Source organism: Pyricularia oryzae, chromosome 4, assembly GCF_000002495.2.
Source record: "Pyricularia oryzae 70-15 chromosome 4, whole genome shotgun sequence".
Lineage (NCBI taxonomy): Eukaryota > Fungi > Ascomycota > Sordariomycetes > Magnaporthales > Pyriculariaceae > Pyricularia > Pyricularia oryzae.
In genome coordinates, this window is record NC_017851.1 from 5481555 (window position 1) to 5496236 (window position 14682).

The following is a 14682-nucleotide window of genomic DNA, read 5'->3' on the forward strand; positions in this document are numbered from 1 at the left end:
TGCCTGGGGGAGGGAAAAAAAAAATATCTCTTGGGTGGGGTGCTCTCCACGTGAGCGATGGCACCATCGTTTATCATTATGTTACCTTGTTAGAGGAACCGGTGCAAATAGTGCAAAAATTCCGTTTGGCAATTTGCATGAATCAGGTAGGATCTTTATAACATTAAGAAACCCCCTTCTGGATCATAGCCCATGGGAAAACAGCAAATCCGCCATTGCTGGGGTTTTATTGTGGTTGGTAATTTTTGTTTGTTTTTTCTGGCCTGACAACTTCAAAGCATCAGAGACCCGGCAGGCAGTCGCAGCGTGACAAAAAAAAAAAAAAAAAAAGCGGCAATGAGCGGAAACGATGCTTTCCCGTTTCCTGGCTCAAAGTCGCCAGGAATCAACACGACCTTGAGGCACGGCTGGTTGTCTCCAGATCCGCCGGCGTCCGAACACTCGCGGGCCGGGGCGAGCAGCAATCGGGAGTCGACCCTGTCGTATGGTGCGTTGACATCCCGAGAGCAGGAACCGTATCCGCCGCCGCAGGATGACCATGGAGGCGACTTTGTGACGGCAGTAGAGAACCAGCAGCTGCAGCGTGGTTTGGCCCAGCGCCATCTTTCCATGCTGGGTATCGCCGGCGCCATCGGGACTGGTCTTTTCCTGGGACTCGGATCGGCGATTCAGAATGGAGGTCCGGCTGGCGCGTTGCTCGGCTACGCGACGGTTGGCCTCATTGTCTGTGCCGTACAATTCGCTTTGGGAGAAGTCACGGCGCTGCTGCCCGTCACGGGATCCTTCGTCCGTCACGCCGAGCTCTTTGTGGACCCGGCCCTGGGGTTCGCCATCGGCTGGAACATTGTCTACGGCAACGTGCTCTCCATCCCCAGCGAGATCACTGCCATCTGCGTGCTCTTCCAGTTCTGGACCGACCTGAGCCCTGCCGTGTTTATCGTTGTCTTCATCGTCCTCACATTCCTCGTAGGCATTGCCTTTGTGCGTGTCTTTGGCGAGGTCGAGTTCGTCTTTGCGCTGCTCAAAATCATGCTCGTCGTCTTCTTGGTCATTCTGGGCCTGGTAATCGACCTTGGCGGCATCCCCGGCACGCCGCGCATCGGCTTCGCGCACTGGCAGGATCCTGGTCCATTCGTCGAGTACATAGCTTCGGGCGACTGGGGCAAGTTCCTGGGCTATTGGTCCGTCATGACGGGTGCCGTCTTCTCGTTCGCGGGAGTCGAGTCCCTGGCCATGGCCGCTGCCGAGACGCGCAACCCGCGCCACGCCATCCCACGCGCCTGCAAGCGCGTCTTTGCCCGCGTCGTTCTTTTCTACCTCGTCGCAGTTCTGATTGTCGGCATGTTGGTGCGAAGCGACGACCCTCGGCTGAACGAAGGGTCGGGAACGGCAGCTCAATCGCCCTTTGTCATCGCTGCGCAGGCCGCCGGCATTCCGGCAATCCCAAGCGTGGTCAACGCCATCGTCATCACCTCGGCCTGGTCAGCGTCCAACCAGGCACTGCTGTCAGGGACGCGTGTGCTTTTCGGTCTGGCGCTCAAGGGTCAGGCCCCCAAAGTGTTTCTGCGCACCACCTCGTGGGGAGTGCCGTACGTTTGCGTGCTGTTCTTCACTGCCTTTATGTTCCTGAGCTTCATGGCACTATCAAACGGGGCTCTGACCGTCTTCTTTTGGTTCGTTGCACTGACGAGCGCCGGCGTGCTGATCTCCTGGGCGGCGATTCTGTTGAACCACATCCGCATGATGAAAGCGTTGAAGGTCCAGGGGTTGGATCCAAACAGGCTGCCGTGGCATAATTCATGGACCGGTGAGTGTTTCTTTGTTTGTTTGTTTTACTCATAATCTCCACAGGCGAAGTATAGCTAACATTTGATCTGCTCGTCATAGTATACAGCAGTCCGATCGCACTCTTCATGTGCATCCTCATCTTGTTTACAGGCGGGTTTGCCGTATTTACAGAGGGCGGATGGGACGCCAACTCATTCGTGTCGCATTATCTTGACATACCGCTTGTACTGGCTGCTTATGCTGTTTGGAAGTTTGCCAACAAGACAAAGATAGCGCCGTTGCGGGAGATACCGGTAGAAGAGGCTCTGGAACAGGCAGAGCTGCACCCAGCGCAGCCCGAACCTCGAAGTAAGGGATGGGTTAGGATCCTGAGTTGGATATGGGATTAGAACTAGTTCCAAAAGTATTCTAGGTCTAGTCCGTCCTAGCCTGTACCAAGGATTAATGCATGCGCAGATCATTTTGCGTCTCCCCACTAGGTACCTTCCATTTCTTCTCAGAAGAATCTCACGTGGAGCCGAATGAAGCACCCTTACGGAATACTTGCCCCGCCCCACTAAAAAATAGGTCCAGGCCTAGCGGCCTAAGCTTGTTGAGCTTCCATGGCGAGAAGCCAGGCATGCACATCTCATTCTCAACCAAGTTGCAATCATCATCGAAACAGAGCGTTTTTCGACGATGGACTACGCCAAAGCAAGTGTCAGCGACCGCGCGGCCATGATACGTAGGGGGATATGGTCACAAGAAGAGTTCAAGGTCGCAAGGGACGACGAGGAGGCAGTAATCAAGGCCGTCACATATGAAAACAAAGACGCTAGGCTCGCTGCCATTTGGTTCCCCGAAACCACGCACCTTGGCGTTGAAGAGACATTCCTCGGCCTCTCAGATGCGCCAACCACATGCTCTGGTCTTGTGTTGGATGGGCTTCCACAGGAGCTGATAGATTCGATGCTGTACCGGCTCGACATGGTGTCGCTGTTTAGGATGCGACATGTTAATCGCCGCCTGCGCAATTCGGTCAACTCCCTACACAGGTACCGAGACATAGTGAGATACGGCGGATTCGACGTCACGCTTGCACTTCTCAGGTCGAATGCAGGACTCTACATCGGCCTCGATGACATGTACACCGTCTTGTGCACCCGCAGCTGCATGATCTGCAACAACTGCTTCGGCGACTTTGTCTTCCTCTTGGGATGCCTTCGCTGCTGCAAAAGCTGTCTGCACTCGGCTTCGGAAACACGCGTGTGCTCTCTCAACTACGCCCGCGGAGTCTACGGAGGTCTGCTGAGCAACAAGCAGCTAGACAGCTTTCCCAAGATGGCCGTACTGCCGGGTCTCTACGGACCGGAGGAGCAGCCAATAACGGGAAAGGAGAGCGAGACGCCGGTGCTGGTTTCTGCGTCGGCGCTGACCGAAGCCTTGCACGGCGAACTTACGCGATGGGGCATATCCTGGTATAGTTCTGGACCAGGCGTGAGTCGAACGAATGGCGAGTGGGAAGGGTACACACCTATGGCGGCTTGCCTGTTGCCTTGGCTCGACAAGGACTCGGGCGTGGCCGAGGTCCAAGTGCGTTGTACAGGTTGCGCATGGGTGGGCGACGAGGCGAGCGGCCTGGACAGCACGGGCAATCTGTCGCCGGATGACTTGTACCTCTCGTTCAGCAGGCGAGACTTTCTGAACGAGCACTTCAAGCGCTGCGAGCAGGCTCAGAGGCTGTGGCTGTCTACCAGGGGCGGAAAGCAGGAGCCGACCTTTGCAGTGGCTCTCTAAGCTACACCGCCCGACCAAAGTTCGAGGTTGCTTATTGCCAAAGCGCTCCCCAGCTTGGCCAAAGGCGGCGAATATGGCAGCCACACGCACCGCAGCATGGTTGACAGATGTCAATGTACCTGCGTCGAAGTGGAAAGCTCGACTCCCGAGGAGCTGGTGGCATGCTGGCTGCGATGGCAGAAGCGTGATGCAGAAGCGTGAACAGACTAGATCATGGGCGGTTGTCAGGGGCCTTGGGGAAACAGACAAAACACCATCAGTACTTGGACACACAAAACACCCCACCCATCCATGTACATCCATCCGCCCACAACCCGTAACCCAAATGCCCGATTAGAAACGACGTACCTACCGATGTAAAGATTCCACAATCCTGAATCACATCCACTTTGGCTCTTGAATCGTGAGCCACTACCTACCCCTGGTACCCCTGGTACCCCGGCTGCCTCCCCTCATTAACGTGAGCTTGGCCTTTAAACAAGCTCAGTGGGCTCCGTGAATGGAATGCTGCACCGTTACTGATGCGACTTTTACACGAGCATGTATGAGCTTATAATAGAATTTTCATTTCAGCACCTCTGTTTTGCTAAGGAATTTCCCGCAGCCATGTTTGAGATGAGAAGGTTCCCGGAAGCGATTGCAAAATCCATTAGCGACATGATCAGCCAAACTTTTTTCGTCCCGTCTCATGTACGTCTCGTTCGAAAGAGTGGACCAGATGGTGACATTGATTGACAGGCAGGCCGTGTGTGAAAGAAAGCGCGCGATGGGTGAAAGATCGACATGCTGTAACTGCATCCTCTTCTCATTCGGCCTCACGTGTTTACCCAAGTGCTGGATTCCCCCGAGGCCTGAAGGGGTAGAATACTGTAACTGCCTTTTGATGGATTTATAAAAGGAGGCGTCGATGTCGACTTGGTCTCCTCGAGACTGTCTCTTCTCCCCATCCCATCTTTCCAACTTTTACTATTCGCTTTAGAGACCCGGTGTCCATCTTTTGAAATTTGCTCTTTTACTGTATTCTTTGATACCCAACGATCATTATTTGCTTTCTCATTCATCAGACCAGGCGTCTCCAACTCCAAAGTCCACCACACATACACCTTCACTTTTATCTACCTACAATCAAGATGGTTCGCGTTTCCACTTTCGCTGCTATACTCGCCAGTATGTTTTTTTATAGTCCTCCCCTTCCCCCGAAACACGATGGTGACGTTCCACTAACCGCATGCGCAATTCTCAGTGGCCCTCTCTGTCACCGCAAATGTCACGCCCAACGATGCAGGCGCCAAGAACGTCGGCACAGGTAACGGCCAGCAGTTCATCACAGGAGGTTGCGTCAACGGCACCGATTGCCAGTCGAGATGCTGCGCTGGAAACGGGGAGAACAAGGGAGTCTGCTCCAACGAAGTCGCTGCCAACCAAAATGGCAAGACTGGCTGTGGGTTCGAAGACCCCAACAAGGCCCAGACCGTTAAGGAAGCCAAGGAGCAGGTCAAGAAGCAGGGTTTCTAAACAAGAATAGTGGGAGGACACCCAGTTGGGTCCGCAGGCAGCTTGGATGTTTTGCTGTTGGATGTTTACGAGCAAGATTATGCCCTACAACCAATGCAAATCCAAACTGCCAGCAACAAAGCCATGCCCTTGGCCAAACGAATGAATGTGTGTGCATGTTTGTAGGATTTATCCAGTTCTGTTCGGTCTAGTCTAGACTAGTTCTAGGTCTGGTGTATTTGGGGAAGGTTTGTTCCGAACCAGAGGCTGATCAGGCACCCACTCTTTTTGGTTTGGTCACTGGCCCACTGGGTCAGTCAGCTACGGAGTAGCTTGCCAAGTACCCAAGGTACCTTGCAGCAAGTAGGTGCCCGTGCCCCATCCTTATCCGTAGCGGAACGGGCACTTGACTCCCCCTGCCCTGTACTTGCACCAGCCATCCTCGGCTTGATTTCCGCCGACCAATGCACTAGCGGACGCCTCCCCTCCATACTTATCTTGAGCTCCGCCTCTCCATGTTTCGTAGCGAGCTCGCTCACCTTACTTCACAACAACAATCAATTGCCAGCAGGACAAGAACCGACACACAATGGCGACTCCACGCATTCTTGTTTTGCAGTCGCTAGCTGCCTCCTCCATTTGGGGTGCCCATGCGTCATCTGCCCAAAAGCCGCTCCTTCACGACGCTGAGCCAGTTGCCGTGACATCAGCCAAGAAGCCCCTGGTCGACAGCGATGCCCTGCAGGCGAGCATTTCCATCGACCGGCTCCTCAAGGGCGCCCAGGACCTCTACGCAATTGCGAACCTGAGCTTTGTCGAGTACAATCGCCCGACACGCGTGATTGGAAGCAAAGGCGAGTTCTCCACAGAGCAATCAACCTTGGCTGGCGCGCAATGACTCAAATCAGGAACTAACCTAACCACTAAGAGTAGGCCACCTGGGAACCCTCAAGTATATCCGTGATGCCATTTCAGACCTGGGAGACTATTACACCATTGTGGAACAGCCCTTCCCTGCATATGTTGGCTGGGTTCAAGAATCCCGCCTGGTCGTTGGCGACGAGGTCTTCCAGGACGCCAAGCCCATGAGCCTCACGCCTCCCACCAAGGATAGGGAACCCGTCCATGGAAACATCGTTCTCGTCGAGAACAACGGATGTTCTCACGAGGACTACCCATCAAGCGTTCGAGGAAATATCGCCTTGATTCGCCGTGGAGCCTGCGCCTTTGGGGACAAGTCTTCCTTGGCAGGAAAAGCAGGTGCTGCCGCCGCCATTGTGTACAACCACGAAAAGGGCGACATCTCGGGAACCCTGGGATCCCCGAATGACGACCACGTCGCCACGTTTGGCATCAGCCTCGATGAGGCGAAGCCCTTGATCGAAAAGCTGGAGAGCGGAGACGAGGTTGATGCCATTGCATACATTCGCTCCTGGGTCAACACTGCCATAACCAACAATCTCGTCGCCCAGACCACCCAAGGCGACCCGGACAATTGCGTCGCCTTGGGTGCCCACTCCGACAGCGTTGAAGCGGGCCCAGGTATCAATGACGACGGATCCGGCACCTTGTCTCTGATCGAGGTCGCCAGGCAGCTCACCAAGTTCAAAGTTAACAACTGCGTCCGCTTCGCTTGGTGGTCTGCCGAGGAGGAGGGTCTTGTTGGCTCCAGCTACTACGCGTCAAGCCTGTCTCCCGAGGAGAACCTCAAGGTCCGCCTATTCATGGACTACGACATGCTTGCGAGCCCCAACTTTGCCTATCAAGTCTACAATGCGACAAATGACGTGCACCCGACTGGGTCCGAAGAGCTCCGCGACTTGTATATCGACTGGTACCAATCGCATGGCCTCAACTACACTCTCATTCCATTTGATGGCCGCAGCGACTATGATGGCTTCATTCGGGCGGGAATCCCCGCGGGAGGGATCGCCACTGGCGCCGAAGGCATCAAGTCCAAGAAGGAGCGCAAGATGTTTGGCGGAAAGGACGGCGATGCCTACGACGAATGCTACCACCAGCTTTGCGACGATACGCGAAACGTCAATGCCACTGCCTGGGAGCTGAACACGAAGCTGGTCGCCCACAGTGTCGCGACCTACACCGCCTCATTTGACAAATTTCCGAAGCGTAATCTGGATACCTGGACAAGGGCGAGCCGGGAGGGCGGTTCTTATGCCGAAACCACAAAATGGAAAGGCAGTCAGCTATTTATCTGAGACGTGTCCTGTCCTTGTTAGAAATTAACGTCGGCTTCTTTTCCCTTTATAATTACCTGGTAGTCTTTAGCACAAAGGAACTTGGACGAGTGTTGAACGCTCCAACTCTTCCCCAAAGAAGTCTTCTTACTGAGGAGAAAATGCCTTATCCGGACATAGCAGCTATCATCAGTCTCTTTGGACACTAACCCGGACGGATGACCCAACCAAGCGTGCAGTGAATGACCGGTTAGCTTGACTCTTTGCCATCCTTGGAGTCGGGTATTATTACCGTATCAGGCACTCGGAGGATATATCAGCTCGAGATTAGATGCTCTGCATGACGCCTACGGCTATGAACCCTCGCCGTCAGCATTTCCGCAAGCGGCTGCCGCGTTCCATGAAAAGGCAAAATCAAATGTCGACAGGTTGATCCACGAGTGCCAGGCGCTGCTCGCGGCCCCGGTTCGTCGGGCTCTTCCATCTCCTCTGCGAGCACTGGCCCCCTCGTGACCGGCCAGAAGCCAGACGTGCTGCGCCTGCGTAGGATTAGGCGAGGGTTGCAATATACAAAATTTACATGCGCGTTGAATCTGGTAGCGTTGGAACATGGGTGTTTGGGTGCAAAAGTCTTTCTGGTTTGATGTTTTTTTTTCTTTAAAGAGATTTGTGCGCAGTAACCGACACTCGCCTTTTCATTACTTGATCTTCCTTAATTTAGGCGTGGCTGTCTTCTGTTAGTACTAGACTAGAACTAGTTTTGTTAGGGGTTGGAATATGTGCACTAGCTCAGCAAGTCGTCTAGAAGCAAATATGGCGCCTCTTGCATTCCCGCTGGAAGGCTAACAAGAATACCGTTGGACAGCAATTGAAACAGCAACTAAACGAGAGGAAAAAAGAACTTGATTCCGGAGTAGGATATAGCCTGTTCATGCTGAGCCATCACATTGCTTCCTGTACTTCCGAAACAAGTGGTGACAAAGACCGCATTTTTGCTTGCTCGAGAATTCGTAGGTTAATTTGGCCAGAATAACTCCAGTAAATCAAAATTTAGTTAGATTGGATAAAATTGTGCCAATTGAAAAAGGTCACATAACCACATTAAATTCAACCCCAAACTTTAATCAAGATACAGTCAATGCAGCCACAGTCTCTGTGGGTGAGGGATTGGAGCATTTCGGGTGCTGGATAACTCGTCCCTTTGACTTTCACCCGCCTCGGTAGCCGACCTTTTCTATGCTACGCTCGCCACCCAATAGGCCTGTCCGGCTGCGGCCTTTTGTTCTCTTTAATCTTCTTGCTTTTGTCTCTATTTTATCAGTTTACGTTGACGCGCTGCCTCTGTTATATATAGTACATTATATATGCGCAATGCAGTTCATTTAATATACATAAATGTTATTTGGGATATATATAGATATAATAATGTTCATCTTAGCATATATAAATAATATAAGACGCAATTGATATCCACCATAATGCAACTATCCCTTCCCCCGCCCAATTCGCCGCACATATGAAATGTATGACAAATAACGGCCGCTGCCGCGACTTTCCGAGCACTGATTATACGCAATTCCCTGGATGCATCCAAGACTACTATGTAGAGTGCCCCGCAACCCAGCCGTACATATAACTTGTTCACTCGTCGGTGACCAGTAACGGGGCCGCCATTGCCAGGACAGCATACAGGAGCTGACTCGGTACCACGTGGTTGCGCACATTTCGCAAAAGGGTCCCGGGGTGGAAGGGGGTGTATGGTTTGTCCGACTCCGACTGTCGTAGATTAGTGCAGTCGAGGTCATATTACACGGCAGACCAAACCTCAACTCTTTTTATCGTGCAACATAGTCAAATATGACTTTTGAGGGGGCTATTGGCCGTCTGCCCTAGGTTGTGGTAACACCATTTGCTGGGGCCCAGCAATTGAAATCATGCAGCCCAGAGCCTGACCAAGAGGTGGGTGGTTTGGCCCAGTGCTATTGTAACCGCCGTCTGGGATCATTGTGATGCCCCGAGCCATTTCCTCCAACTCTCTGCTTTTTTTTTTTTTTTTTTTTTGATTTGCAGCTTTGTTGGTGTCTTTGCCTCTGGACCAGGTGACGGAAAGCGTATCATCATTTTCAGCATACGAGTCTGAGGACACTGTGCAGGATTTCGTTTCAGCAGAGTTTGAACCACAGCCCCAGCAGAGAAGCGACGACGGCGCCGACGCAACTCTTTCGGCAAAAAAGTGAGTTCATGTTCAAATCCGGACGCGGTAGCTATATGACCTCCACGACTTTGATCAAGATGGCAGGAGTCTTCTTGGATCCCTCAAGCTCGTCGGGGCTATATTTGACGGCGGTTTCCGCAGCGGCGTTGCCACGCTTTACGCAGCAGGTAGTGGATCTATCTCGTGTTTTGTTACGATCAAGATGTCGGGTAACCTGTTCTTATGGTAAAGTACAGTGGGTTGAAGCAACTGAGCGTCTAACTGGGTAACTGGGGTTCTTAATAACTGGGGGTGAAATTATAATCGTTTTCAAATAAATATTAAGGTTAATTAGAATTTAATTGCTGTTAAACAATCCTAAAATCGAATTTATTTATATGGTAATAAACGTGCCTTATATAAATTATAACGTGGTTCATCAGGACCCCGGACATATCAGGACCCCGGACATTTTTCAACCCAGTTTCATCCTTTATTTTCCACACGTGTTCTTTCCCCCAACAGTAATGGAATCATCAAATTGCGAAGCGCGAATCATTCTTGCTCTAAATGAGCTCCGATCAAGCAAAAAGAAAAGCATACGAAAGGTTGCATTAATATATAATGTCCCAAAATCGACACTACACGACAGAATAAACGGCATCGCTTCTTTGGCCAATCGTCGGCCAGGCAACCAAAAGCTAACGGAAAGGGAAGAGGAAGTAATTGTCCAGTATATACTGGACCTGGATTCCCGAGGGTTTCCAGCCCAGATCGCTGATGTGGCCGCAATGGCCGATCATCTTCTCGCTGCGCGGGACGCGCGACCGGTCGGCAAGCAATGGGCTTATCGCTTCGTACAACGACGCACAGAATTAAAAACGCGTTTTTCTCGCGCTTACGATTTCCAAAGAGCTCTTTGCGAAGATCCTGACGCGTTAAACGCGTGGTTTCAATTGGTGGCCAATATGAGGGCCAAATATGGCATCCAAGACTGCGACATGTACAACTTCGACGAAACCGGCTTTATGATGGGCCAGATTTGCGCTGGAATGGTCGTAACTGGGTCCGAAAGACGCGGAAGAAGGAAAAAAGTACAGCCTGGCAATCGAGAATGGGCGACTGCAATTTGTTGCATCAGTGGCGACGGTTACGATATACCCCCGTATATCATCGTCAAAGGCTTTTACCATTTGTCCAATTGGTATACAGAAGGCGGTCTTCCGGACACGTGGCGCCTCAAACCCACCGTTAATGGATGGACCGACAACGAGACTGGCCTCGACTGGGTTCAGCATTTCGACAACCATACAAAATCGCGGACAAAAGGCGTATATCGGATGTTAGTGCTCGATGGGCACGGCAGTCATCGATCCCCTGAATTCGAGGGCTATTGCAAAGATCACAATATTATTCCACTTTACCTGCCTGCTCATTTATCTCATTTAACCCAGCCACTTGATGTCGGAGTGTTTAACGTCCTTAAGCGGGCGTACGGTCAAAAAATTAACGACTTTATCCGGGCCCACATCACTAACATCAGCAAAGTCGACTTCTTTTTGGCTTTTGCAGCGGCTTACAAAAAGTCAATGACAAAAGAAAATATGGCCGGGGGTTTTCGAGGGGCGGGAATTATCCCCCATAGCCCGGAAATGGTCATATCTAAGCTGGATGTTAGGCTACGGACGCCGTCACCTAAAGAGCTTGATTTTTCCAGCACCGAAACCTGGGTCTCTCAAACACCGCACAACCCGACAGAAGCCGTTAATCAATCTACCCTTGTTAAAAGTCGAATCAACTGTCATCAGGGAAGCTCGCCAACGCCTATTTTTAATGCTGTAAAGCAGCTAGCAAAAGGGTTGGAGTCGATTGCTCATCGAACCACACTTTTGGAAGCGGAGAACCACAGCCTTCGGAAGGCCAACGAAGCGCTTAGCAAGCGGCGCAGGGCTCAAAAAACACGTATCCGCGAAGGAGGGTCATTTACCATACAAGAGGGTCAGAATTTGCTTCAATCAAATGGTGCCGATGGTCTAATATACGAAAAGAAAGATGAAAATGGGGAGGGGAGTAGTGCGCAGCCGGCGACTAAACGACGTTGCGGCAACTGCGGTAAACCTGGACATAATGCACGCACCTGTCAGGAGGATGCAGAAATGTCTGATGTACATATATCCGATTGCATTGAGGTAAATTGAACAACGCTGGCGTTGCAATTGAAATTGGAAGTAGTATTGTGCAGGAAAAGTGTCCGGGGTCCTGATATGTCCGGGGTCCTGATGAACCACGTTATTTCAAATATAATCTTTTTTAATCTATTTAATTTATAATTTTTAATTGAAATTTTACAAATTATAAAAATCCATTCCCTTAACCATCACGTAAAATTACGTAAAATTTCGTGGTTTTACCTTTAAATAATTGTTATTTTGCCGGTCGGTATTTTTCCTGGGCGAATATCGTTAGGGGGGGTATAACCCCACTGTTACGATCAAGGTATCGGGGTAACCTGTTCTTAGGGTAAAGTACAGTGGGTTGAAGCAACTGAGCGTCTGACTGGGTAACTGGGGTTCTCAATGACTGGGGGTGAAGTTATGATCGTTCTCAAGTAAGTATTGAGGTTAACTAGAGTTTGATTGCTGCTAAGCAATCCTAGAATCGAATCTATCTACATGGTAATGAGCGTGCCTTATATAGACTATGTCCCTCGACGTGATATGCTTGATATGTTCCATAGCCGACATATCACTTGTTCTGCTATGATTGATATGCGACATATCAATCATATCCCTCTCTTGGCAATCACGTGATATCACGTGTCTTTTCCCCTTATGTAATCCTTTCCCGCCGGTCGGTGATTCCTTTTGGCGAATGTCGTCAGGAGGGGTGTGACCCCACCTGGCCTCCTTGGTGCTGGCCCAACTTGTTTGGTCGTAACATCAGGTCTCCTCTCCTTTGGCCAAGTCCCTTTGGCCTTTAAATAGTCCGTATTCCCCTGATCCTTGTCTTCTGGTTCTATTCCTTTCTTTGCTAACTGCTTTGCGCCATGTCTAGTCGAGTTAACAAATCTCGCGGTCGCTCTTCCACCGCTCGTCGCAACGACTTGCTTTCTGTGCTTCTTTCTTCGGCGGTTGAGATGCCTTCTTGTTCTGCTTGCGAGTCGCAAGGGATTGCAAAATGCGCTGTGTCGCCTCGTGATTCCTCTCGTTGTGTCGAGTGCGTCCGCCTCGGTCGCTCGCGATGTGATGTGATGGGTGTCTCGCGGGAGCAGTTACACAGGATCGCGGCTCAACATTCGAAACTTGAGTCTGAGTTGGAGGCGGCGGAGGAGAAAGTCCTTCGCCTGCGCAGACAAAAGAAAATGTGGTTTGAAAAGATGATGAGGGCGGTCCGTCGTGGTATTGACAATCTGGAGGAATTGGATCGGGTGGAGCGTGAAGAGGCAGAGCAGGAGGAGCGGCGGCGATCAGCCGAGGTTCTTCCTGAAGTGTCCCTGGAGTCGCTTCTTCCGGATTCCAATTTTGTCTGGGATTCGACTTTCCCGATGGGTCCTCTGAATCCTTCGTTGTTGGATGAGATGAATGTTCTTGCGCAACATTCCGTTGGTACGTCGTTTTTCTGGTGTTTTTGTTTTGTGTTGCATACTGATCGTTTCTTTGTAGGTTCGTCTGGTGGTATGGTTTCGAGTCCTGGTCGGCCCTTAACTTCTGGGAATGGTAGGTGGTGCTTTCTTAGGTCGTCCTCTTTTTCTTGGCTGACTTGCTCGCAGATCCAACTCCTGATAGTACTGGCGGAGCGGTTCCTGGCAATCCTGGAGGTGGTTAAGGGGTTCCCAAGTGTTTTCTTCATGCCCGTAGTTTTCCCATTTAACAAGGTACTCTGTTTTGCCGTGGTTTCGTCTGTGGTCGAGTATTCGTTCAACGTCGTAGGTTTGTTCTGCGTCGATCTCGATCGTTTCTTGTGTGCTGGTGCCGTGTGGTGCCGGTTCCAGTAGTGATACGTGAAATGTGGGGTGAATTTTCATGGTGTCTGGTAATGACAGTCTGTAGTTGGTGTCGCTGATTTTCTTGCTGATTTTAAAAGGTCCAAGCTTCTTAAAATCAAGCTTGCTGTTGGGTCGTTGTGTTTTGATATTGCGTCGAATGAGATAGACGCTATCTCCCTCCTTGAAGGATGGTCCCTTCATCCGATGCTGATTGGCGTATTTCATCATTCTTTCTCGTACGAACTCTAGTTCCTGCTGGAGTTCTTTGTGTAATTGTCGTAACTCGCTCGCTTGTTTATCGGCTCGCGGTGCCGTAGTCGTAGTTCTTGGTTCTCCGTACGCTGTAGGGTTGAATCCATAGTTGGCGTAGAACGGGGTTGTCTTGGTACTTTCGTTTTCTGAGCTGTTGTAAGCGAACTGTGCTGTGGGTAACAACCGTACCCAATTGTCTTGCTTGTAGTTCACATAACATCTTAGGTATTGTTCCAATGTTTGGTTGGCTCGCTCTGTTTGTCCGTCCGTCTGTGGGTGGAATGCTGTGGATAGCTTGTGGTCTGTTCCTAGCTGTTCCATCAGGGATTTCCAGAATCTTGATGTGAAGAGCTTGTCTCTGTCTGTGATAATGCTTTCTGGAAATCCGTGATTGCTGACAATCACTCGTAGGAATGTGTAGGCGATTTCTTCGGCGTTGCTGCTTTCTTTGTATGGTAGGAAGTAGGCGTATTTGGTGAGCTTGTCCACTATAACCAGTATGCTGTCGTACTTGGTCTTAGTGAGTGGTTCTTCCGAAGGTGGTAACTTGACGATGAAGTCCATTGTCATGGTCTGCCATGCCTTGCTGGGGGCTGGTAAGGGTTGTAGGAGTCCGTAAGGTTTGTGTCTTGCGGACTTGCTCTTGGCACAAAGTTCGCAGTCCTTGATGGCTTCCCGTACTTCTTATCGTGTTCCTTTAAAGTTGTGATGCTGTTTTAGCCGTTTCCATGTCTTGGAAATTCCTTGGTGTCCGTGGGCTTTGCTTTCGTGGATCCTCCGTATCTCTTCTGGTGTGGTTACTGTGTTTGTTGTCATAAGGTTTCGATGTGCTGGTAGGAGGTTTCCGTTTTCGTCTGTTGTGAGGATAACCCGTGTTTCCTTTGGCACTGTGTTCTCGTGATCTGGTCTTCGGCTGAGGGCGTCGGCCCTGCCGTTTTCTGTTCCTTTTCGGTAGATGATCCTGAAATGGAATTCTGACAGGAATTCTGACCATC

General features: G+C 50.9%; 5 protein-coding genes across 5 annotated transcripts; 4 read left to right on the forward strand and 1 right to left on the reverse strand.

The window, feature by feature from the left end:
- Positions 1 to 336: 336 nt before the first annotated feature.
- On the forward strand, positions 337 to 2177 carry MGG_13659 (dicarboxylic amino acid permease; the record flags this gene model as incomplete). The annotated part of the gene is made up of 2 exons (XM_003717613.1): positions 337 to 1807; positions 1960 to 2177. The coding sequence occupies 2 exons, from the start codon at positions 337 to 339 to the stop codon at positions 2175 to 2177; spliced, it is 1689 nt and encodes a 562-aa protein (XP_003717661.1).
- A 289-nt stretch (positions 2178 to 2466) lies between these two features.
- On the forward strand, positions 2467 to 3564 carry MGG_13660 (F-box domain-containing protein; the record flags this gene model as incomplete). Its single annotated transcript, XM_003717614.1, has 1 exon — positions 2467 to 3564. One exon carries the CDS (start codon positions 2467 to 2469, stop codon positions 3562 to 3564), a length of 1098 nt encoding a protein of 365 aa, XP_003717662.1.
- A 1130-nt stretch (positions 3565 to 4694) lies between these two features.
- Positions 4695 to 5079, forward strand: MGG_09693 (uncharacterized protein; the record flags this gene model as incomplete). The annotated part of the gene is made up of 2 exons (XM_003717615.1): positions 4695 to 4731; positions 4808 to 5079. 2 exons carry the CDS (start codon positions 4695 to 4697, stop codon positions 5077 to 5079), a joined length of 309 nt encoding a protein of 102 aa, XP_003717663.1.
- A 477-nt stretch (positions 5080 to 5556) lies between these two features.
- Positions 5557 to 8195, forward strand: MGG_09692 (aminopeptidase Y). Its single transcript, XM_003717616.1, has 2 exons — positions 5557 to 5912; positions 5992 to 8195. Exons 1-2 carry the CDS (start codon positions 5648 to 5650, stop codon positions 7275 to 7277), a joined length of 1551 nt encoding a protein of 516 aa, XP_003717664.1. The 5' UTR covers positions 5557 to 5647; the 3' UTR covers positions 7278 to 8195.
- Positions 8196 to 8897: 702 nt separating this feature from the next.
- Positions 8898 to 9261, reverse strand: MGG_17283 (uncharacterized protein; the record flags this gene model as incomplete). Its single annotated transcript, XM_003717617.1, has 2 exons — positions 8898 to 9032; positions 9163 to 9261. 2 exons carry the CDS (start codon positions 9259 to 9261, stop codon positions 8898 to 8900), a joined length of 234 nt encoding a protein of 77 aa, XP_003717665.1.
- Positions 9262 to 14682: the final 5421 nt, after the last annotated feature.

Bases quoted from the DNA above. Each gene is read 5' to 3' on its own strand.
- MGG_09692 (XM_003717616.1), top strand. From the start codon at position 5,648: ATGGCGACTCCACGCATTCTTGTTTTGCAGTCGCTAGCTGCCTCCTCC. The intron at 5,913-5,991 runs GCGAGTTCTCCA...CACTAAGAGTAG, and splicing joins ACGCGTGATTGGAAGCAAAG to GCCACCTGGGAACCCTCAAG.